We start from the raw sequence: 25,745 nt of genomic DNA on the forward strand, positions 1-25,745 counted from the left end.
CCCATTTGCCAGGCTGAGGGGAAGGCAGAAGGGCTTCCAGGGCACATAATCCCTGTCCCAAAGATGGCAATTAGGAAAGCAGGAGGAGAAGCAGCTCCCATGGAGAAGCTGACTGTGGGAAGCAGCCTCAGGGAGCCTGCTCACAAGGGGGAAGCAGGTCTAGCCCAGGTATATTATAGTTCGGGAGCAACAGGTGTTGCAAGCAGTATGCCTGTGTTTTCTTTGTATTCACAGATGTTTAATTTGGCTTGCTACAACACTAGTGGACTGGGTGTGGCTGAATGAGGCAGCCACAGTGGGGTGCCACAGGGCTTAGAACACTGCCATGGCAGGATCTAAGCCAGGGATGGCCAGTGCCTGAGAAGGACCAAATAGGCATTGGAGCTCGTAAGCTGAGACCTGGTTTAGTGAGCCTAGGTTAAAGGAGGCCAGCTAGAGAAAAGAGGCAGCAGCTGGGAAGGCTGAGACCCCAACAAGGGTTTGGAAGCCAGAGGAGGCCAAACCTTGTACTAAGGCAAGGTGCCTCATAAGAATGATCAAGCAGTAGCACCTGCAAGGTTTAGCTTTAGAAGTGACCATGAATTTAGCTGCTAAGGCAAGCGGGACCTAAGGAGAGGGAACCCTAGGGTCACCAGCCTCCAAGGGGAACCTTCTCACATTGCTTTTAACAACAATGTAGGTAAGGAAGCAGGGTGAGACCCTAGGAGGCATGGGCAAGAGCCAGGCAGGATCAAAACAGCCACTAGGGGGCATCATGGCACCACCCCTCCCACACCATAGCCATAGCCTTCACAGAATGTTAATAGGAAATGCCAATTTCAGTGTAAATGGTTTAAAGTTTTCCATAAGGCAAATGACTAGTTTATTATTGTAAAGCAGTAGGGTTCAAGTCTGTGATCCCATGGACCAAATGAGTGGCATGGGGCTGGATCAGACCCTGTGTGTTAGGACTGGGGTCCCGTTCTACCCTGCATGCCCAATCTAGTGCCTAGAGAGCAACAGCCTGCAGGGCTCCACGGGGAGCCCTGAAGGCCAGGGGTTGAGCACCCAGCTGTAGGGCATTCAGGGTTTTTTTTAAGGGCTAAAAAAGAAAAGATTATATATTTAGTATTTGAAATAGTAAATGCTTTAATTTGACATTGTGGTTTATTCTGTGCGTGTCAGTTTGATTAAACTAGTTCTCAAGGTCTTAATATCTAGGAAAGAGATACTGGAAGAGATAATACATTAGGAATTTATTAAGGATACTAGCCAATTGCCCATCAAGAATGTAGGGAGGGGAGTGGGTGGGGAGCTCTGTGCCCCCCCCTCCCAATTTGGGCCCACTCCCCCTATCCCTCCTGCTGCTTGGGGTCCAGACCTGTTCTCCCCACAGTGGCATCCCGACTCCACTCCCCCCACCCATGCCACCACCATCACTTCCTAGGAGCAAGGAGCACCCCCCCGCTCCATCATCGCCATCTGCAGGGAGCGGGGGGGGGGGGGGTGAGGCCCCCCATTCTGTTTGCTCTGTTGTCATCGCCTCCAGGGAGCAGGGTGGGGATCTCTCAATCCCCTGCTCCGTCCCCTGTATCCCCACCATCATGGTGGCAGCCTGCCACCTGTCAGAATGCTTCTTTGCACAGACAGACAGGACAGAGAGAACAGACACTGAGTGAAAGAGCGATATTTGGAATGGAAATAGCAAGACTATTTTGAGCAAAATATGAGTAATGATATTACAATGTGTACAAGAAATCTAAGCAACTGGTCACCTTTCCTACCCCAAGGCAAAAAAACTGGGGATGTAGATTACTACAGCATGCAAGGAGAAAAATACAAAATATTCCAGTAAACAAACTGTCTGAAAAGCTGGTCTGGCTTTTTGTTTCTTGGATTAATCAGAAGAAACTTTCTTTCACATTTAAAATTACTGCTATTTAAATTCTACTGAATTGTAACTGGACTGTCTGCAGGCAGGGCTGTCAGCTAGATTTTTCTTTTTATGTATGGTAAACAAGAAAACGTAACACATCCCAAGTCTAACAAACTGCAACACTAATTTAGTAAATGCCAATTAATGCCTTATTCCAGATTGGAAACTGCTTTAAGTGATATCTTTGTATAATTAATGACAGGTTTCCCTACCTACCAACTTGCTTCAGGCTTTTAAAAAGAGCTGCTATAAAGTTGGCAGTCACCAACCCATTCTTTGACAGGTTCAGCAAAATCTTACTGCACATACTTTCAAGTGGGGTAGCACAAGGGGGATACAGGGAGACAAAAAGAATAAACATGGCTAAAACTTAAATGAGGAGGGTTTAATTTGGCTTCTTCCAGCCCTTACTTCCATAAACGGCAGTTGGCACCTAACACTTTATTTTCACCCTCCTATCTAAGACTCTGGCTTCTGTCTCCAAAACAGACATTCATAATTGTTCAACATGTGGCTACTTGTAGGAAGAGTTCTAATAGAGGAATTAAATGGAACTTCACTAGTGCATAGGATTAATATTGGCTTTCTGCATAGGCCAGCTACATCCATTGTAAATATGGATTGCCACCTGAAGTCCAAAGGAGACAGTTTACTATTTATGCAGCATTTTCACTTGGGTAGAGACAGATATCAGCTTTGGCCAGTTGTTCAGACTCATTTGTTAGTGCTCCAAGGAGCAAAACACTAAATGTTAAAGACTATGTCCAATGTGTTAAATTAAAAACAAACAAAAACATTTTTATAAATGGAAGAGGCTGCATACTATTATCTGACTTCCAGTAAGCAGGTTTATCATTCCCATTCATTTTATAATTAACAGCTAAAAATAGTAATAATGGTAAACAGATAGATTTGAATGTTCAGTTCACAACCTGCTTGAAAGCCAGCTTTTCCTTTCCAGTATTTTACTCCTCTTTTTAGATCTGTACTTTCAACAGCTTTGAGATCACCATTTCATTATGTTTGACTGAATGCAGACCCCCTCTCCCCCCATCTCCTCTAAACCATTGCGGGCAGGGGGGAGAAGAGAGAGACAGCCTACCTCTTAAATTGATTTTTAGCTTTTAAGCTATTCTGTTTTTGACTTCGTAAGATTCAGAATGCATTGTATTAAGGGACATTTAGTCATGCAAATGCATTGCTGAACTTGAAGAGTCCATTTTTCCTGTCCACATACATAAATGATTCAGTAATAAGAAAGGAACATCATTCACCCCAAGTTATTAGCATCTTTTTTAAAGCTGTTTTCTACAATCAATACCTCTGAACTACAACCAATAGACAAATTATTTCCCCTATAAACTATTATTTCCTTAGTGCACTGGACAGCTCTTTGATTTATCAGTTTGTATTAATCAGTTGTACTGTATTTGTATTACTGTTGTTTGCTTAACTCTTTCATGTAACAATATGGAAAGACATTACAATCTCCAACTCCTTTCAAAGCCGATAAGAGGACACAAGAAAAGGCATGCTATCAAAGTTAAATAACATCTATTACATTATTACAGACAGTGTTTAATTATAATGACTGTAAACCCTTAAGCAGATATATTACTATTAAAGGTTTGATGCCACTTTACACTGTTACTAATCATTACCTAGAACTTACTGAAAAGTTACAACTATGGTTATAAAAGGTGGCAAGAGAGCCATATACACAGGCAGGTGCAAGATGCTATACTGCATGCCAGCAACTTGCAACAATGCAGGTGCCTGCTGAGATAAACAAAGCTGCACATGAAAGCACAGAGGGAGATGGTTTTGTAGCTAAGGCACTGGGTGGAAATTCGGGAGATGTGGGTTCCACTCCTGGCTCTGCTTCAAACTTGCTATGAGAGGCAAGATCCAGTATGGTTCTGCAGGTGTCTAAACAAGATTCTGGTATAATTTAATTAGCCAAGTTTCAAACAGTAATTAAGTTTGGCCCTGCTCTACAAGCTCCAAAACCTCAGTAGCTGTCCAAGTTCAAACCATGCTTCCATTTTGGACTGCAAAATTACAAGGTTCTGCACTTAGCTTCTGAGTATAGCCAAATGTGAGACATTGACCATTATGGGGTATGCACAGATGAACCCATCCCTAGAGACACATTATATGTGCTCCGAGCATGCTTAACTCATACTTAGCTCAAAAATATTGGTGGTGGCAACTTTTTACCCAACAGCCAACATTTTTTTTTTTTAACCCAACATATCAGAGCATTTGCACAGCAATCAGGAACCCTGAATTTTAGGTCCTCTTTAGCCTGAGGGATTCAAATCCCCTTCTTAGGAGACTATTCTGCCACACTAAAGGATAAAGCTGGGTAAAACATTCTCTTCTCTTCCTCCTCTTCTCCATTGGGCATCCGTCACAGGAGATATGAAGCCAGAAAGAGAACAAGAGGGAGACTGGCACTGTACACTAGTGGTTACAGTACTTCACTAATGGAAGGAAAACCCAGGTTGATCCCAGCATGTAAATATCATTGTTAAATAATAAGAACAAGACAATAACCTTGGGAATAGGGATTGGAACCTAGAATCCCTTTGCCCACAGGAACACTATACCCTCAAGCCAGGAGCTAGGAACTTTGAAAACCACACAGCAGAACAACTTATCTCAAGTCCAGCATGCACTGGGTGGCTTCAGTGGCACATCAGCAAGGGGGATTTGCCTGTGATGGGGTCAGGCAGCTGGGAGCTGGCACTAACACCACTCTTCCTAACCCCCAACTCCATAGTTAGGGCACAAGCAAAGCTTCCAGCTGGGAACTGCATCCATGCTGCTGCTGTCACTTCTCCCCAGCCCCTTGTTCCCTGGCTGCACTGAGGGTATAGCTTCCAGCTAGTAGGGAACTGTGCTGCAGCTGGGTAGCTCAAAGTTGGGTTCTCCTTGATGTTGCTTCTCCCTGTTCCCAACAGACAAGCCTTCATAGAAACAAGCTGAGTGTTAACAAGGGGGATATGGTTCCTTGGTTTATTAACATGCCAAAACACAAAGCCAAGAATTCTAAGGACATAGTAGGCAACAGATTTAGTTTACTTTATGTTCCCACATCACAGGCTACATGAAACTTAGACTTAAAAGGCAAGGGGTATGCATTTAGTGGTCTCTACAACAGCTGGCACACCTTAAGCATTTTGCAAACTATGAAAAAAAGCCTTTCCTTGCCATCTAGACACCATGGACCACCTTGCTCCTATGAAATCCATAGGGGGATGATAAAAGAGGGAGATAGGGAAGTTCTTACCTGAATTACTATGAAACAACTTGCTATTACCAAAATTGCAGTTTAGGTTTCTGCAAAGAAGTCTGGTTTTCCCATTTCACACAGTTTAGACCAGGGGTGGACAACATTCTATCCGGCCTGCAGAACCCCTATAAATTTAGAAAATTAATATTTATCTGCCCCAGCTGCCTGTCATATGGCCCTTGATGGATTGCTAAAACTCAATAAGAGGTCCTCCACCCAAAATAACTGGCCACCTCTAGTTTAGACAATAACAGATCCACCAACTGAGGAATACTTTTCAAATGAACTTTCAGACATTCAGGCCTAAAGTCTCAAAAAAAAATTTTAAGCATCTCACTCCTATCAATTGCAAAAGGCTCTAGACACCTGAAAACCTTTAAGTCTCAGTTCAAACTGAAATGCACTATGATCCCCAACAACTTGGGCATTCTCTTATGTCTGAATTCAACATCAGAGACTCAATTTCTATACTTAAAATTTTCTACTTACACATAATCAGAAAGTTAAGGCTATTTTTTAAATATGTAGAATCTCTTGCGTTAATATTTTTAAAGTTAAGCATTACATATTTGAATTTAACCATAATGCTGAGGCTTGCTTTACCATTAAACATCCCAAATAAATCTGACATGGATAGGGGTTCACATAACTGTAAAACTGCAAAAGACAGGTAGCATTAACACAGCAGCCTCCCATTTTCTCCTACAGCACAAGAGGCTTTTCATATTTAACTTTAAGCCAACAGCAATAAAAGACTCCATTAAGAAACAAACCTGGACCAACCCAGTTAATAAATAAGTACCATTTCCACACCATGACCAAGAAAGCCAGTCAGATACACTCCTTAACTCTTAGCCACACCATTACTAAGATACTCTATTTTTTCCAATGTTAAATTCCTTCAAGAAACCAAGTCTAGGCTACCAACTGGTAACATTTAAGTCAAAAGGGACAAAGGGAAGGTTTCCCGGCCAAAACGAAAGCGCAAAATGCGGCAGACGTTTATAAACAGAAGACATAAAATGTCCTTGGTAGTTTTCTCTGCTACTTCCCAGATGGTTATCCCGAGCACACACTCCTCAGTCCGGAGGCAGCCAACGCCCTGCAGTAAAGCATAACCACCCTGAGAGTTTTATAACCTCCAAAAACATTAACTAATAAGGTAATAAATGCGACGATCCAGGCCGAGACTTCCAGGCTCAGAGCAACACGGACAGGACAAAGGGAGGTCATTTCAAGCAGCAGCTTTCGGCGCCTACCAGGAAAAAAAAAAAATACCCTTCCTTTTCCAGCCCCCAACTCTCCCCGTACGACCCAGTTCACCTGCGCCGGAGCCCGCACTGACCCGGTCCCGCTCCCCCCGCAACGCTGGCAAATATGGCTCCAAGGCCCCCACCCCGCGCCTTCTCCTCGGCCGGCGCAGGTGACTATGTGACTGCCTGCAGCAAACGCGAGCCCTGCCGCCTGCTTCCCCGGACCGCGTGCAGGCGCGGGGCGCTCGGCCTTAGGCGGCCCCCGGAGCAGCTCTGCCCTCGGGGCGGCGGGAGGCCTCTCACACGTGTGCGGCAGCTTCCCGCCCCCGGGCCGCCCCGGATCAGGCGCTCTGCGTAGCCGACCCTGCCCCACTGCTGCTTGCAGAGAGCTCGCGCCGAGCCGGGGTTGTAGCACGCGGGCGCGGAGATGGCAGGGGACGAGCCGCGAGCCAAGAAGCCGAAGCGGGAACAAGAGCGGCTGAGGTAACGCGGCGGCGGGCGCGGGTCGCCTGGCCGGGCAGGGTGCATGTGCCCCGGGCAAACGCGAGCGGCTCGGTGCCGGCGGGCGAGCGCTGGCTGTGGGGGCTCCGAGCTCACGCTGTTGCAGCGAGCGTGCTCCGAGCCCGGCGGGGGCAGCGGCAGCGGATCTCGGGTGCTGCCTCTGCCACGCGTAGCCTGGCTGCACGTGGGCATGTCCTCAGTGATGCCTGCTGAGGCGCAAGTGCCCACAGACCTAAGCCGGTGCATCTGTTCCGGTCCATCAGGGTAGGGGGCAGAGAAATGACGGGGTCAAAACAGTAGATCAAAGAGCATCCAGGCGCTCCCCGAAAACAGCTTTTCCCGCAAGGGCTGCAGAGGAGAGGACAAGTGCTAGCCTGCACAACGGATCTGTGCGCAGCCGCTGCTGCCAGCTAGGAGAGCGGCACTTCTGGGGTGCCCAGCGTGGCTGGCACAAGGCCAGAGCTGGGCCTTTCCGTTCACGCTACGACCGGGTTGTGAACTATGCTACCTTCCCCAAGCCTTCGGGGAGCCCTTTGACTCGCTGTTTGCACAGTGCTTATAGGGAACCCGGATTGAGAGACCCTAGACCTAACTATGACCTTCTTATGTGAGAGGCAGTGACTTATGGAGATATTTTTTTATTGGACCAACTATCCGGTAGAGTTAGACAAGCTTTCCCATGCAAGACATTATGACTTGGATGAAGTAATTAGCCAGACTCCTTGTGTCAGATAGGAAAAATGCAAAACCAGAAAAGGTTCTTGCATAGGAAACCTGATCCTACCACACAGTTTGTTCAATAAAAAATATCACCCTAAGAAATTCTTCTCTCACATAATTGCTGAACCATCATAGCTACATAATCACTCTTACACTACCTTATTATGAATATGTTTTAGGGCAAATTGCATTGTGGGAATCTGTTCCTTCAGTGTAATAGATAGATAGATACAGATAATAATAGATAGATATTAATAGACAGACAGGGTGCAAACTGGAGGTGTTTGGGGCGGGGCTGAGCCCACCCATAAGAGACAAGAGCTCCCCTGTACAATTCAAAGATGGTAACTTGATCAGGTGGCTCCTTCACTTAGATTGTTAATCAATTAACTGTTTTTGTTTTTGGGGTTTTTTGTGCAGATTCTCCCCTCTGCCCTCCCCCTCCCCCCTCTCCAGAGTCAAAATGTAATTTGAACCCTGTAGACTCCGCGTGGGCAAAATGCGGGCTGCAGGCTGGATACAGCCTGCCAGGCCATTCTATCTGGCCTGCAGGGCCCCTAAAAATATTTGAAAATTAATATTTATCTGCCCCTAGCTACCTGTCATGCAGCTCTCAATGGCTTGCCAAAAGTCAGTAAGCGGCCCTCTGCCTGAAATAGTTGCTGGCCTCTGCTGTAGACAGCTGTATATGTATTTTCCTCTATTTAGCATTGGTGAGGTCACATCTGGACTATTGTGTCCAGTTTTGAAACCCCACTACAGAAAAGATGTAAATAAATTGGAAATAATTTGTGGATAAAGTCCAGTGGAAGGCAATGAAAATAGGGGGCTGGGGCAGATGACTTACGAGGAGAGTCTGAGGGAATTGGGCTTATTTAATCAAGAAAAGAGAAGACTGAGAGGGGATATAATAGCAGCCTTCAACTACTTGCTGGGTGGTTCCAAAGAGGGTGGAGCTGGACTGCTCTCAGTGCTGGCAGATGACAGAACAAGGTGCAGTGGTTTCAACTTGCAGCAAGGGAAGTTTAGGAGGGTAGTAAAGCACTGGAACAGGCTACCCAGAGAGGTGGTGGAATCTCAACTCTTAGAGGTTTTTAAGACCTAGCCAGACAAAACCTTGGCTGGGATGTGGTAGTTGTTGATGGACCTGCTTTGAGCAGGGGTATGGATGACCTCCTGAGGACCTCCCTTCCAACCTGAATTTCCTATGATTCTGTGATTTTATATATATGCATGTGGCTGATATCCATACCCCTTTTGTGTTGTTATTTTATTATAGTAGCCTCCAGAAACCCAAGTCAAGACTGAAGTCCATTATTGTACAGATTACTGTGCAGATAAGTAACTAAGAAAATGGTCTTTATTCACTCTAGGAGTGAAATTATGACCCGGCTGAAGCCACTAGCAAACTTCCCCGTGTTAGATAGGATGAAAAATGGACAGAACAAGAAAAGAGGTTGGAGATAGGTGAATAATGAAGTAATGAAGCTGATAACATTATCAGAATAGAAGTCTCATCTAGGCATTTCCTTAACCAATGCCAGATGGGAGTGATTTGTAGGCATGGCAGAAAAAGAGAAGTATTCAAGAAAGATTTAAAACAGATAATGTGACAAGTTTGCAAATGATGAGAGCTGGGTTTTTTGGTTGTAAGAAGGGTGATTGCACCCAAAAGCTTGCTAAGAACTTTTGTCCAACTGCTCAGTTGGTCTAATAAAAGATATCACATCTACTCAAAGAACCTTGCCTGCAAATTATGATAGAGACTTATTCTGATGCATAAGAAACAGGATGGTAGAAAGCATGTTTGAGACAGGAGCAGGGGATGGTTGGCTGCTAACAGTTGTAGGGCAAGGTGGGGGCTGATGATTTCCGAGATTTACTTAAGATATTTAAGTTTCTGACTGTGATTCTGCCCTGCATATCTGGCTTGTAGTGTTAAGAGCAAATCTAGCTTTGAATTCTTATTCTAATTTGTTTGTATTAGATATTTTGATCATTAAATAATATTTGTTTTCTCTGGGTGTTTAAAAATATGAAGTAAAAACAGATGAAATAACTAGTATGGGCTTCTTATCTCTTCTCATTTAGCCAGGATTCTAGAGTAAGTTAAATTCATTAACACATGCAAAGTTTGTTTTAGAGCACTTTACATATTTTAGAGTGTTGCTAGCATTAAAAATTCATAATTAATTGCTAAAAAAAGGAGCAGTACTGCATTGAGGAGTCTCATGATTGGCACTACACTAAAACTGGAAATTGGGCTTTTTTTGTTGTTATTTAACTTAAATAAGAGGTAGCTCAAAGCATAAAGCATATGCAAAACAAAAGCATGAATTGCCTAGATGTATTTTCAGGACTTTTGTATTAGATTTGGCAATAGATATTGGATAGATGCTACTGTCATCAATTAAATCAATTAAAATAACTTGAAATTGAAATGGCAGGATCCAGTGGTAATTATTAATTGATTGAAAAATTTAGCATCAGGCACAGGAGTTTGAATGGTATCATGAGAATAGTGGCTTTACATAGTCTTGGCTCTGCTGAATTAGCTATTCCTATGGAAGCAATTTGTGACATTAGTGTAAAAACAGAAGGCAGCATATATCAGTAACTTGTTTCTTGGCAGCTGAGTGACTTTTGCAAGTCTAATAATAGTTGCAAGGACAGTGGCAGATAATAGAAGAGGAAAAATATAGCTGTACTGCAAAAAACCAACCCCCCCACCCCCTCCCGCAACAACCCAACAAAAAAACAAATTAGAAGTAAAAATATAAACCTATGTTAGAAAAGCTACAGTAAATGTCAACACTTTTTAAATAAGCTGTTAAAACAAGGAAAGGCTGGAAAGCCATCCTCAAGCTTACGTAGCCCAAACCAAACCGTATCTCATTCGGCTTAAGCACTACATACATATTTAGAGAGAAATAAAAAAAATGGCAGCAGGTACATTTATCTGCTTGTAACCCCATGCTTCATTAATAAAGTTCTCTTTTTTTTTTTTTTTAAGAAATTTTTCCTATATGCCTGTACCAACTGATAAACTCTCCAAAGATGATTTTGTAAGATTTTATCCACACAATGGATACAATGTACCAGGTAACCTTGTTACAGCATAAATGAGCTCTGCTGGTGGTGAAGTGGCAGGAAATGTAATCCTCCTGCAACCTTGTTATAATATTGGCTTAAATTTTATGTATAAATTCCAACTTTTTTCTGTTTTATAATAATCTCTGTTACATTATTATGCCCCTCCGGTTGCTCAACAGCTCCTAAATAGATTGGATGATCATGATGTCTGCTCATGATTTGTTTTCTGAGCAAATTGATATGTCTGCATGGAGAATGCGTAAGCATTACGTTTGGCAGGAGATGCTTATCATTAAAAGTACGAAGTGCAATATTGTTTTCTCCAGTTAAGCAACTATTCCTCTTTAGATTCAGTTATCAAGCACACATTTGACACATTCTTTCCTCAATTTTTTTGTAGAAAGAATCAATGTTCATCCTCATGGTTGAAATTGGGCCTTGATTGATTTGGTACAGATAAGAAAATCCACAGTTGTATTGGTAACTGTGAAATAATATTAATGTGTTAAGAGGGTGAGTGGTGGGGGATTCTTAGTATTATATGCATTTTAAAATGTAATTTAATTTTTCAACTTATTTCAAATGAATGAAGATTCCAAGGGTATTAAATAAACTCCAATAAATCACATCTGCAGTTAGCAATTCACTTCTGTTTTGTCGTCTTCTTTTGGGTTTTTTTTAATTTCACCTTGATCTTTTTTTTTTTTCCCCTTGACTTCTATACCTTATTCTTGTGCACTTCTTCCCTTCTGGGTTCTCCAAGCCTGTAAATATTTCAACACATGCATAACTTTGCTTATGGGAATATTCTCACTGGTCTACAGGGAACTGAACTCATGGTTCAGTGCTAGAGTCTAACAGTGCATGGATTAGCTTGCTGTATTGAGCCCCAAGAGAAGAATAAAACTGAGATGCATATTGTATATAGTTGGAGATTTAGAGAATAATATTTTTAAACTATTTGAGGGAGAGAATAACAACTAATTTTTCTGAGGCTTATTTCTTCTCTAAGGGTTTAGCATCAAAAACCTCCCCTGCATTGCTGTTGACACAGTTACTTGACTGGCCATCTGAAAAATGCTATCATTCTACTTGTTGAAGGGTCTGTTTCACCTTATATAGTTATTTAATTTTTTAAATTACTAATCTGGTCCCACACATTTTTGACCATGCTAGAGCTGGCAAAACATACATTATCTAATGTAATTTTTATTATTCTTCATTATCAAATTGGATCATGGTTATGTCATGGTGACTGTGAAGGAGTGTGTTTTGAGGGAGGGATTGACTGCAGGAACATTTTTTTTTTTTTTTTTTTTTTTTGTGCTGGGAGGGAGGATGAAGGAGAATGAATGTAGACAGACCATGATAGTTGCTTCTAAATCTATTTAAACTAAGATTTGAAAATATTGCTCTGTGTACTTAACTTGGTGAGCATGCCTTGTCTAGTTATATTGGACAAGATTAGTCATGTTCAAAAATTTACTCATGTTTTATTCTCTGTGGGTTTAAGGTAGTTTTTTTCCCTTAGCAAATTGGCATATTTGATAATGAATCCTGAAATTGATTTGAATTATTCCCAGATCTTTTGTGCATTTCTTCCTTTTCAGCTGATCCAGGGAGAAGGCAAACAGCTGTAGTATTTCTGGTCTAACTAGGTTGGATCACTTGACTTAAAAGCAAACATGGAAATAACTGTAAAGAGGTTTGATTTCACATGAAAGATAGTGGAGATGAAGAGTAAACTGAAGAAGTAGCCTGCATTTGAGCTATAAGTTATCTTGGCTTATTTTGTTACATTATTTTTGCTTACGTTATGTATGGAATTCTAAGAAGGAAAGCCTCAGCTTGTGGTAAAGGTGGTGATACTGCATTTGAATGATTTAGTAAGCAAAATATTTTAGTGTTTTTCACTTAGTCATTACTTGCAAGTCTAAGGATAAGCAGCATAGATCCAGTCCAGTAAATGTATTTCTGCAAAAATTTGCTAATTGGTTTCTCCCCTCCCTCCCCCCAAAGCATGGGGAAAAAAACCTTATCACAGGAGTGGCTAAGCTTTAGTACACATGCCGCAGGTGGCAGATTGGAGAGGAGGCAGGCAGCACAGTGGCAGATGGGGTAAGGCAGGAGAAAGCAGCAGCAGTCAGGGCAGGGAGCACAGAGCAGAGAGCAGAGTGGCAGATCCAGAAAGGGAAGGGAATTGGAGTGGCAATGAGAGAGAGTGTGTGGTTTAATTTGTGACATGCATGCCAAAAAGTTTGGCTCTTATTGCCCTATCCTATTGAAGTAGATTGATGTTAGATGCCACCTCTTCAAAAGACTTCAGAAATTATTCAAATACTCTCAAATTATTTATATTGTGGTATGGAGAGACATGACTGGGAGTTGTGGGGGAAGCTTTCTCTCCAACTATTTGTTAAAGGACCGATAGATGTATGTGTGGAAATAGCCAGCAAGTTTTACCCTCTGAAGAAAATTATCTTCCAAGTCCTTAATCCTGCAAAACATGTACCGTTGCTTAACTTCATGTACTCGGGTATCCGTGTTCAGATCAATGGGACTCTGTATTGCACAGAACATACAGACACAGCCATCAGTGGCTCAAGGTTAAATAAGGAGATGTCAAGTGACCCATGACATCCCCAGGGACTTGTCATGGGTCCAGAACTGTTCAATATTTTAATTAATGACCTGGAGGATGGATTGAGGGTATGCTTATTACATCTGTAGATCAGATCAAGCTGTGTGGGGTAACAAGCAGCTGGTGACAGGATTAGAATTCAAAATGATGTGGATAAATTAGAAAAATAACCTGAAATTAAAAGGACTAAATTCAGCAATGCAAGTACAAAGTACTCTATTTAGAAATTTATAATCAAATGTAGGAAAAATTAGGAAATTACTGGCTAGGCTTCAGTAAGGCCGAAGAGAATCTGGAGGTGTAATAATGGATCACCAGTCAAATACGAGTCAACAGTAATATTGCTAGAAAAAAAAAGCTAATAGCATGCTGGGATGTGAACAAGTCTATCTTATACAAGTTGCAAGAAGGGATTCTTTATTCTTTACAACACAAGCAAGGCCTCACCTGAGAAACCATCTCCCGTGTTGAGCATTACACTTCAAAAGAGGCTTTCACTAGTTGTCTAGAAAACATGGCTTGATGGGAGGTAACACTGGGATTATTTTGTTTTGAGGGGAGATGATTGAGAGGAGGCATCAGATAACAATTTTAAAATACTTAAAGGTTTTTACAAAGATGGTGATTGATTATTGTCATGTTCATTGGAGACAGTGCAAGAAGGAATGATCTTAAACTGCAGTACAGGAAATTTAGGTTAGATATTAAGAGGAACTTTCAAGCTCTGGGAGGGATTAAGTTCTGGAATTTATTTTACCTAGAGATGTTGTGGTATCTGTGTAATTGGAAGCTTGTAATTGCAGGTTAAACATCTTTCTATGATGTTATAGATGAAGAGTGATCCTGTCTTGAATAGGAGTTGGACTATATGACTTTTTGTGTGATTCTATGAAAATTAAACATATATGCAGGTCTTCACAACATCAGGACTTAGCTGAGGGCTTTAGATGCTCTATCATGGGAATGAGGTCTATTTAAGAGAAGTATGTGCCCATCATGGGTTAATGAAAAAAATCTAAGGTCTTATCTTCTTTTTTTTCTCTTGTACTTATCTGGGACTCATGTGGTATCATAGGGTAATGAGGTACAATGAAGTCCTGAAGGGAGGTTGGGAAATGAGGGATAAGCGTAATAAAAATAGAATAAAGAGGGTTGAACTTTGTTTATTTCTAAAAGAAAATAAGTGAATGATATCTTCACCTTTATTGAGTTTATTTCAGAATTATGTAAAGGGCATCCTTTTATATTCTTTTCTTTTCATGCTCACTCTTTCTCTTTTGACACTTGGTTAAATAAACTCTTTCTCTTGTACACTTGAGTTTCCTATCAGATAATTAAAGAAATAAGGTACACTTTAATTCTAAAGGTTCTCTTATTTCTTTCTCTTAATGGAGAGTAAATAAAACAATCTCTTTGAATTTTAATAGACTTAATAATGCAGCCAACAAAGTGGTAGTGAACTGTCTTTAAAAAGGTGTATTTAAATGTGTGGCAAAGGCAAGAAATTTGTTTCTTCAAAAAGTCATGTAAAATTAAAATGTTGAACTGGTAATATATATTGTGTGTTTTGCAAGTAATGCAGATTTTATATTGCAGAAGGTACATAGATATTCATCTCAGGAAATGCACATGGGAACAAATCTACCTGTATAAATTTGCATCTAAACAATGAGGAGACAGAAACCTTATTAATAAAATTTTTCTTAACTTGACATGTGGTCAAAAATGTTTCAGTTGTGATGGGAACTGGAGGAGGTGGTGTTTAGCAGCTTTGCTGGCTCTGTGCCACTTTGGGATTCCATATTCAGAAGGGAAATCCTGCAGTGACTAGCTTTGTTGGCTGCCTTGCAGTCAGTGGCACAAAGCAGCTCTAGCAGGCTCAAGGATTTGATCCTTTAACTCCCAAATAGAAAAGGAGGAATCTACTGGAAAAATTGCAGTTTCCCACTCTTACCCTGTTAACTATGGAATATGTGCAGTGTGGCCTTAAAAAAAAAAAAAAAATCAGTAAAAAAAAAAAAAAAATACTCCACTTGGGTATCCAGAAACTGACATTCCTGAAAAGTTGGTGTAAACCTTTCTATAATTCAGCTCATTTTATATGCTTGGGAAAGAGAGCTGGGGCACAAAATTGAACTGCTACATTGCAAAGCCAGTTGTGCAGTTTTTCATCAGCATTTGGGTATGTGGGGTTGGGTAGAAATAGCTTTTTCCTTCTTTCCTTCCTTCATTTTTTGGCATAAGCAACATTTTGTGTGTCATCAATTTAAGAAGCCAGTGTTGTGTTGCTAATACTATGCCCAATTTGCAGAGAGTAGCAGTTACTCTGGCTGCAAAATTAGGTGGAAGTGAGTTGTAAAACAGGAGGAGGGAAGAATGAGGAATGCTGAACTTATTGCTATTTCTTGCCTCTGAAGCAGCCCTCGTGTCTATTTACGTTGCATATCTGAGCTGGGGACCCCAAGACATTTTTGCTAGCTAAGTCTGATTTTATTGCTCAAACTGGGATCAACCTTGACATTTGTAGAAGGCAAACAAGGTTACAGATAGGCACCCACTTCTGTTGTGCTGCCTGTCAGGGTGAGGAAATAGGATTGGCAGTAGTTGCATTTTGCAGGCAACAGGCAAGTCACTGCAGCAGCTTGTGCCTGAAAGCCCTGCCGCCTCCTGAAGTGGGGCGAGAGAAGGCCAGGCTGAGGGCGGCTCTCTTCTCCTGCCCAATGTTGCAAGTCCTGTAATGCCCGCCCCGGTTTCTTAAGGGCCGGCTCCTGGCTTGCAGGAACGCGCGCTCATCTTCGCTGCCTGCTGCGTCCTCTAGAAGAGGAGGTCTTCGGCTGTCAGGATCCGGGGCAGACCCTGCCCGCGCAGCGGATACTCAACCCCCGCGGAGGAAATCAGCAGCCCCCAGAGCCGGGTCCCTGCAGCTCAGCTGGGCCAGGGGCGGCGGGACGTAGGGTCAGGACCGCGAATAGCGCCTGGCTCAGGCCGCGGGGCATCCCGCGGAGCCGAGGAAAACCGGTGTGGCGGTCACACGGCGAAGGCTGGTGCTATGTCCCTATACTACAGCCATCTTAGATGTGGGCAAGCGCTCCCCCCCCCCCCCCCAAAAAAAACCCGCCAGTCCTGCGTGTCGCTCCTGCGGGATGTCACATGCGACCCCGCAGATTCTCCTCGCCCGCAACAAAGATGGCGACCAGCGAGGCAAGAGGAGCAGCCCGGGCTCTCGCGTGCAGGCGCCGCACGAGTCCTCCCAGCCCGCGGCTCTCTCTTCTCGTCCTTTCGCACGGCCCCGCCCACCGGGGCGCTCCCTGCCAATCGCGGCGTGCGCGCGGCGCGGGGGCGGGCCCGGGCGCAGTGGGCTGCCTGGCTGCCCAGGGCGGCTCAGATGCGATGGAGCGCGGCGGGGCGCGGGCACCGGGCGCACGGCTGGGCGGCGGCGGCTGCCGGGGCACGGGCGGGGACAGGCTGGCGGCGGGCAGCATGCCGACGCTCAGGTAAGCCTGCACAGCGCAGCCCCGAGGGACGAGCCGCTGCCTCGGGGGTCGCAGCAGCCGCAGGCGCTGCCCGGGCGGGGCGGTGGGGAGGTCGATGCCCCTGTCCCCTGCCCCGCGCGTCAGCAGCGCTGCGTGGGTGGGGGGCACCAGGCGGCAGTGTCCTCGTGTGGGAGGCGGCGGCTGCACCTCTGCCCGGGCTGCCCCAGCCAGGAGCGGCGGGAGATGCCGGGGCTCCGGGCAGGCGGGGAGCTGAGCGGGGCAGGTGCGCGGGACCCGCGGGGTGGGGCCCGCGTCTGCCCCGGAGGATGCGCTGCCCGGCAGGAGGCGGGGGCCGTTGAGCAGGTTTCCCCCTTTCCGCGTTTGACTCTGGGCAGGCTCCGAGAGAGCAGCAGGGCGGATCCCGGCCTCGTCTCGCAGGGGCACGAGAAGGCTAAGATTGCTGTGGAAAAGTGCTGCTTTTGGCCCCAAGTTGTGTGGAGTGGTGCAGTGCCAGGACCTCCGGTTTGGTTGTTTTTTGGGGTTTTTTTCCCCCAACTAAATATAGATCAGTCCCAAATGCTGAGGAGGTGGAGGGAGCCTTTTACTGGGACAGCCCTGTCTTTGGGATAAAGTTAGCCACACTTTCCAAGCACGCCAGCCCCAGTGCCCACATCTGAGGAAGAACGTCTTGTATTTGAAAGCTTGTCTAACTTCATCCCCACTGCATAGTTGATTCAATAAAATACATTGTCTTAAGAAAGCCAGGCCTCTCTTGTAATTTTTGGACTGTCACAGCTACAACATGGCTCTTCAGCTACCAAGGTGGAAGATGATGGTCAATACAAGACTCGGCACCCCTGGAGGTCTGGAAGCTTTATGATGCCAGTTCCCCAGATGAGTAATGATCAAGAAGCTTAAATTAAAAAAATCTATAGCATAGCATGCAATAGGGAGAATTAGCCCTCTAGAGCTGTGTGTGTGTTCAAGACACTTTAAATTGGCTTGCACTCCAACGTGCAAAGTGAACTGGTGACCTTTATCATATAGGCATTTCTGATCAGCCCCATCGTTCCAGGAGATCTGTCTAAAGTTACAGGCTCTGAGTTTAATTATCGTTCAAGGGTGCTTCCTGGATCTTTTTTCCCCCACCCCCAATATGTTCTGTATCAGATGTCACTGTCTCCTGTTAAGAAATACAGACCAGTGGCTCAAAGCATGATGCTGTTCAACTGTCAGGTTATGCTAAGCCAATGCAACTGGCTTGAAATCTCACTGGTAGTGGAACAGTTTACTGTATGACAGACTCTATTCCTAGAAGCTTTTGCTTAAGGGGCTTGTTATTTGAAACAGAAAGTGTCAGTGAGTCCAAAAGAGGATTATTAAATGTGTATTAAGGGAACTCCTCTAAGCCTATTTGGAAATATGCAGCTTCTTAGCTAAATGCTACCTTTTCAGAATCTCCATTTAGGGGAGTATATGAACAGTTCCATGGATATTTGTGCTTTGCTGAATAAAGATACAAGAGAAATAGTCTTTCACCTCTAGACTCACCAAGTATCAGCTCTGAAATGCTTTTGGTCTCAGATAAGTTAAAATGATTAATGGCCATCTTTTATAAACGATTGTATTGCATAGGAAATATGCTGGGAGCAAAATAGAATTGATCAAATCTTCTAGCAATGTTGTCGTCGGCATGGTTCTAAGAGGCTTCTGTAACAAACAGATAATTGTTTAAAAAATCAAAAAGAAAACACTGAAGCTACAATAACCCAACTCCATATATGTGTGCGTAGTTACCTTAACTACAGTGACAATATTATTTGAATGCAGCTTATTTTGGATTTGCTTTTGAGGGCAAGTCCAAGACGCACACCACTGTTAGATGTGTTATACCACAGGTCCGCTCATGTCATATGCTCTTAATAAAATATAATAAATATTACATGCTTGCATTGGTTTGATCTGATATATATTGGAAAGCCAAGCCATTTCAGTAAGTCCCCCTTGTCCCCCAATCCCCATAAGCGTTATGCACATACAATGACCCAGTATTTTATTTTTTTTAAGGGGGATCCCATCTACATAGGAAAATTACTGTCGCATATGTGCTTTATAACAGGCAGTACTTTATACTTATAAACACACATTTTATCAGCTTATTATGACCATATAGGACCAGTGATTCTCCGTCAATCATGGTGCCTCAAGGTCCTTTAAAGGGAGACATGGGGTGCTAACACCTAATACATAGCACCCTACAGTGCTACACGTTCACAAGATAAACCCAGAGAATCCATGTCAAAAGCATTCTGACGTGATCTTTTTGAGTTCTGTGCAACAGAAGAATCGCTCTATTATATTTCTGTAGTTGAAAAGAATGAAAGCTAAGAGCTGGTGGCATTTTCCAGAAGGTTCTAAAAAAGGTTGAGAACCACTGTTTTGGACAGAGATGTCTTGCTGACAGAGAATTGAAATAACTTATTTTGTGTCTCCTTTTGGTATAACTCCTGCAAAAAAAAAAAAAAATCCAATGTATTTTTTTTTTTAAATATTTCTTTAAGCAAGAATTTTCACTGTATCAAGACTGGAATGTTCTTTCACTTGCATGTTTCTAGACATTGAGCTTCCATTGCCATTTGGATGACACTTTTCTATGGTGATAGCATGCTAATGTGTGTACAAGTGTTGGAGACCACATACTTGGTTGACATTTTGATTTTAGTAATTAAACACGATTACTTTCATAGTTGGAACTGGCTGGACTGAGTTGTTTCTGCTTTCTAATAATCTGATTTAGAAAAAATATATGCTTAAAATTAATTAATAACTTTTGCATAATATTTTGTGAAATCTAGTCGGTTAAGGTTAGGTTACTTGACATTTGATTAAAAATGATTTTCAAGTGGTAAGCTATTCCTGATGAAAGAGACTGTTCTGTGTGCTGGTTGCGCCTCATTACTTCAATTACTTGTGATAACCAGGATTATGTGCAAAAGTTTTGCAAAGATCATTACTTCTCTGCAAACAGTTAATGTCTCTGAACAAAACAGTGCAGTTGGCAGATCAAAGTTTATATTTAATGGTTTATATTACTGAAAAGTTTGACCTAGTAGTTATTTTTCAGTTTATTCAGCAGCAAATGTCAAAACAAGTAAAATGTCTTGCCCTTTACTATGGACAATCTGACAGTCGATTTGGGCTGCATTTAATGTGCAGTGTTAGTTCATACAACCTGTAAAGTAAGCTGATGGATCTAGATCTTTTCTAGATCTTTTTTCTTTCTTCTGATGTAAAAAGATAACTTGTTACATGGACTTCTGTTTGTCTCTCTTTTTTTAATTACAATATTCATATAATAGCCAGAGACGCACCTAATTTATGTGTGGATTTAGTCAGATAAACCTATAAGGAAGAACATATTGGAAAACAATATTTCTACCATAATTTAAACAAGAATTTGTCTACCCTGTGTTTAAATATGAAATTTCCAATGAGCTGTATGAGCATGTTTGTGGACTACATCCAACTTTAATATCTTAAGAAACTTATTTCTGAAGTATTGCATGATACCCAGAACATTAATGGTGAAATCTGAACCCCAGAAATCAGGAAATTTAGTTGTTGGTTTTGTACAATTTTCAGCTCTTCCATGCTACATCTGACTTACTGGATTGCCGTATTTAACAGTTAAGTTTTCAGTTGTGCTGCCTGTGATGCTTAAAAGTTAAAAAATGAATTGGCAAATATATTCTATTTCAGCTGCATCCATTTATTTCTTTTAAGTGGAGATAATAATACTGGAAAGAGTTTAATACTTGATGCTGTTCCTATTTTTCTTTTCTTTCTTTTTAAACTTAATTTATTAACAAATCCAACATATCAAATAACAAATTTACCATTTAAAGATGCATCCAATACCCTACAATATACATAAAGACCAATAATTATCTTCTATCAACAGTGTTCCCTTAAGCCAAGGCAATGTCCACAGGAGTCTTGTGTTCTTTTTTTCTTGTTTTCAGTCTCTAACGGTTCCTTTATGTTTTAGTCCATGCTAAGCTTTTGTGTTTCTTCAGCTCTACATAAGAATTTATTTCCTCTTTTTTTCCCTCAGAACTCTGAATAATATGAATTTCACTATCTTCCACTCATCTTTATTTTTAACTTTTGATTTATTCCAAGTTTGTTCTTAGATGTTAGCTCATAAAACTTTCACTTCCATTTAATATTGAAAGCAGTTTTTCAAACTTTCTGGTTTAGAGGAAGGAGACGTTTATTATTACTTTTAAAAGCAAATCCCAAGAGTTGCCACCAATTTTCTAAGTATATCTTTTCTCTCTTTGGGAACACTGACTTTGTAGGACATCTGCTAATCCTTCCCAAACATTTTAATGCAGATAAGTTGCATTTGCCTTACTTGTGTTAAATATCAGATATTGATGTTAGCAATACTAAGGAGCAACAGTTTCCAAATATGTCATTTGCTTCTCTCTCTCTCCATTCCTTTTGAAAGTTTCTTACTAGAGCTGTATGGAAACTGAGCAAATGAGAAAGACATAATCTTGGGAGATGTTGCAAAATTATGCCTTATTACAAGGGAGTCTACATGGATCAAGCCATTGAAATCAGTAATAAGAGACTATGGTCCAAATATTTCATTTGCTACTTCTAATATGTTCTTGCTAGTTGCTGCTACATCCACTAGTTTTTAAGTGCTGTTGTATATGTGCCAATGGGCAGGTAGAGAATGGTTGATGGAAAGAATCTCTGGGTTAGACTACTTCGGGAGTTGGGGTGGGGAGAAAGGAACTTAGATGATAAACAACAATGAGCAAAAAGCGTTGTATGGACAATGATGATGGTTTATATCACAAGTATAGAGTTGTGAAGGCCTGGAAAAACCCCCAGAATAATTTGGAAAAAAACCCAGTTTTTCCTCCATTTTTTCTGAGGATTTTTTTTTTTGTTTGCTTCAAAAAAAATTGGAAAAATTGAATTTTTTTGAAAAATTAAGAAAAGTCATATGAAATATTTTTCTTTTAGAATGATGAATAAAATGTTTAAGACAAAGTGTTTATATATTCCTACCCTTTACTCCCCAAAATGTTTTCTAATAACTATAATAGGAAGACTTTTATGTAGGATTATCTACAGTATCAGATCATTACAATTCTTGTACACTGAGGATAAGGAGTACAGCACTGGCAAAGCGTAGGGGGTACACACATGTGCATGTGCACCTTGTGAGATTGGTGGTGCACACCCTGAGAGAAGCACTGCTGACACCTGAATTTAAAAAACACTTTTCACAAATGAGCCTATGAACTTCATTCGTCAACCTCCTCCATACAAAACTCATGGACTCAGTGCAGACATTGGATTTATGATGCACTGTAACCTGCCTGACATCTGACTCCCCAGGTACCTCTCCACTTTTACCTGCTATATTGCCCTTCCTCCCTACCCCCCCCAGCCTCTCTTTCACCCCCCTGATGCCTCCATTTCCATTTCACTGACTGGCTTTCTTGCCTGCATAGCCTCTGGCTTCTTTAGTATTCCTTCCATCCAGGACAAGTGCACACACCATCTGCAGATGCTTCCTCAGCCTGACAAAGGGTTTTTAAACCCCAAAGCTTGCCAAGATATATTTCTCCAACTGTTCAGTTAGTCTAATATAAGATATCAGATTGACCCAAAGAACCTTGTCTGCCTTCTGTTGAGCGGGATGAATGCAACAGGGATTGTAGCCTGTAACAGAGGGCCTCCCGGTGCCAGTTAGATCTTGATCCGCCCACCTGTTTCTGGGCCAACTGCTTGCCCCTCTTTCACTTGCCATGCCTTCATGAAAAACTGGTTCAGATGTTACCCAGGCGGGAGGCTTCCCATTTAGGACCCTGATGTCTAGGGGTGGCATTCATTCCACAGCTCTTTACCTCCCCTGCACTCTGGCTCTTGCCTCGCAGATGGCATCCTTCACTCCCTATCACTGTGGTGTACCCTCTCTGGGACCTTTGGCCCTGGCCCCACCTTCAGGCCAATCGGAATCCTGACCTTCTTGCTCTGGGCATTCCTTGCAGTGGGCCCCTGGCCCTTCGATCCCCACCTTTGCGTCCTGACCCCAGGATGGACCAGTGGAGGGTACATCAGGTCAGATCTGAACTGCCTGCTAATTCTCACCCTCAGACCGTCATAGAATCATAGAAGTAGGGTCGGAAGGGACCTTGTAGATCTTCAAGTCTGACCCCCTGTCTGGGCAGGAGAAAAAACTGGGCTTAAATGATTCCAGCCAGGTAGGCATCAAGCCTCCTCTTAAACAGCCCCAGGGTAGGAGCCAGCACCACTCCCTTGGAAGTTAGTTCCAGATCCTAGCCGCCCTGACTGTGAAGTAGTTCTTACAGATGTCTAATCTAAATTCTCCAACAAGTTGTGGCTGTTATTCCTTGTTATACCAGGGGGCGCTAGGGGAAACAAGAGCTCTCCCAAACCCTTCTGGTCACCCCTAGTGAGTTTATAGCTGGTCACCAGGTCCCCCTGCAGTCTTTGCTTGTGAAGGCTGAACAGGTTCAGGTCCTGCAGTCTCTCATTGTAGGGTCTGCCCTGTTGTCCCCAGATCATGCGGGTGGCCCTCCTCTGGACTCTCTCAATGTTGTCCACATCCCTGCTGAAGTGGGGTGCACAGAACTGGACACAGTACTCTAGCTGTGGCCTGACCAGTGTTGCATAGAGGGGGAAGATCACCTCCTTGGCCTTACTTGAGATGCACCTGTGGATGCATGACAAGGTCCGGTTAGCCCTGCCAACCGTGACCTCGCATTGTTGGCCCATGTTCATTTTGGAGTCAGTAATGACTCCAAAATCCCTTTCTGCCTCCATGCTCTCAAGAAGGGAGTTTCCCATCTTATAAGTGTGCTGCCAGTTACTACTGCCCTTACTACTGCCCAAGTGCAATACCCTGCACCTGTCACTATTGAAGCGCATCATGTTTTTGTTAGCCCACCCCTGTAACCTATCCAGGTCTTGCTGCAGTCTTTCCCTCCCTACTATTGTGCTCACCTCACCCCAAATTTTGGTATCATCAGCAAATTTAAACAGGTTGCTTTTCACCCCGTCGTCCAAATCACTGATAAAGAAATTGAACAGCGCGGACCCAAGGACCGAGTCCTGGGGGAACTCTGCTGCCCACTTCCCCCTAAGTCGAATATGACCTGTTCACCACCACCCTCTGAGTATGACCCTTCAGCCAATCTGCAATCCATCTGACTGTGTAGGCATCAATGCCACAGTCACCCAATTTTTTAATGAGGACGGGGTGGGAGACGGTGTTAGAGGCCTTGCTGAAGTCCAGAAAGACTACGTCCACAGCAACACCTGCATCCAAGGCTTTTGTGACCTGATCATAAAAGGCAATCAGGTTGGTCTGACATGACCTGCCCCTAATGAAACTGCTGGTTGCCCTTGAGCGTCATCCCTGAAGCCGGCCCATTGCAGGTGTGTTCCATGGTGATCTTCTCAAAGAGTTTCGCTAGGATTGAGGTAAGACCGATGGGCTTATAGTTGCCCGGGTCCTCCCTTTTTTAAAGATGGTGACCATGTTCGCTGTCTTCCAATTGTCTGGCACCTGGCCTGAGTACCACAAGCGCTCATAAAGCTGTGCCAAGGGCCCTGTAACCCCTGCAAGCTCCCTCAACAGCCTGGGGTGGAGAGCATCTAGACCCGCTGATTTGAACATGTCCAGCCTTTCCAGAAGCTCTCTAACGTGGTCCTCCCCAACCTGAGTTCCATAGGCGTTCCCCCTTGAGTCTGTCTTGCATCACGGTGGGGAAGTCCCGGTCCCTGCCCAAGAAAATGGAGGTGAAGAATTGGTTAAAGAGGTCTGCTTTCTCCTCTGGCGCAACCACCAGATTGCCCAGAGGATCTTGCAGGGGCCTCACATTTCCCGGTGCTTTCTTCATCCTCCCTATATATTTGGAAAAGGACTTTTTATTATGTTTGATTTTGGATGCAGGTCCTAGCTCTATGTCCGCCTTAGCTTTCCTGACAGCCCCCCTACAGGCGTGAGCAGAGGAGGGATCCTTGACGTACAGCGCCACACCCCCACCTTTCCTTCCTTCTCTTTCCCACCTGTAAAGCCTGTAGCCCCTAATGCTAACTGCCCAGTCCTGGGATGAATCCCACCAAGTTTCTGTAAGCCCAATTATGTCTGCGTCTGAACTGGCTATTCTGAGGGTGAGTTCCTCCTGTTTATTCCCCATTCTACAAGCATTGGTATATAGGCATTTAAGGCCTTGCCTAGCTGCGTGTGCCACCCCCTGATTTGGGAGACTGTTTGGATCCCTGTTTCTTACCTGGGCACTCCTTGCATTTGTCACCTGTCCTGCTCAGTTGTTGTCTCCTCGTCTTCCTGCGGCCCCCTCCCCTGGTGATGCTAGTTTAAAGCTTGCTGTACGAGATCAGCCAACCTGGAAGAGAAGACACGTTTGCCTTTAGGAGAGAAGTGAAGTCCATCCCACCCCACTCCAGCAAGTCCTCCGCCCAAAAGCATAGGTCATTATCCAGGAACCCAAGGCCTGCCTGGTGGCACCAACTACATAAGCACTGGTTGACCTCACCAATGCAGGTCTTGTGTCGCCGTCCCTGCCTACTCACCGGAAGAAGAGAGGAGAATGCCACCTGCGCCCCCGTCTCCTTAAGCTTGTCCCCCAGAGCCTTGAAATCCTTCATAATGGGGTCAGGGTTGCCCCTGGCTGTGTCATTCATCTCCACGTGGATGACAACCATGGGGTACTGGTCTGCAGATCGGATGTAGGCTGGGATCCTCTCTGTGATGTCTCTAACCTGAACCCCAGGCATG

At 43.5% G+C, this 25,745-nt stretch overlaps 2 protein-coding genes across 9 annotated transcripts in view; one reads left to right on the plus strand and one right to left on the minus strand.

Moving 5' to 3' along the window:
* The window catches only part of AP3M1 (adaptor related protein complex 3 subunit mu 1), a 38,317-nt gene extending 31,657 nt beyond the window's left edge, over nt 1–6,660 (minus strand). The window contains exon 1 of one of the 5 annotated variants that reach the window (XM_090058448.1): nt 6,537–6,660. The gene's annotated coding sequence lies outside the window, so the exon portion shown is untranslated. Of the gene's footprint in view, nt 1–5,210; nt 5,320–6,536 lie in introns of those variants that run through there. The other 4 variants (XM_090058444.1, XM_090058449.1, XM_090058447.1 and 1 more) reach the window with 4 other exon arrangements.
* Nucleotides 6,661–6,794: 134 nt separating this feature from the next.
* ADK (adenosine kinase) overlaps nt 6,795–25,745 on the plus strand; it is a 577,699-nt gene continuing 558,748 nt past the window's right edge. Inside the window, exon 1 of one of the 4 annotated variants that reach the window (XM_090058441.1) lies at nt 6,795–6,949. In XM_090058441.1, the coding sequence (XP_089914567.1) occupies nt 6,894–6,949 (56 nt within the window). In that variant the 5' untranslated portion in view covers nt 6,795–6,893. Of the gene's footprint in view, nt 6,950–16,774; nt 16,916–25,745 lie in introns of those variants that run through there. The other 3 variants (XM_090058442.1, XM_090058440.1, XM_090058439.1) reach the window with 3 other exon arrangements.

The sequence above is a fragment of the Crocodylus siamensis genome, chromosome 7, assembly GCF_052110815.1.
Source record: "Crocodylus siamensis isolate JL-2025a chromosome 7, ASM5211081v1, whole genome shotgun sequence".
NCBI lineage: Eukaryota > Metazoa > Chordata > Crocodylia > Crocodylidae > Crocodylus > Crocodylus siamensis.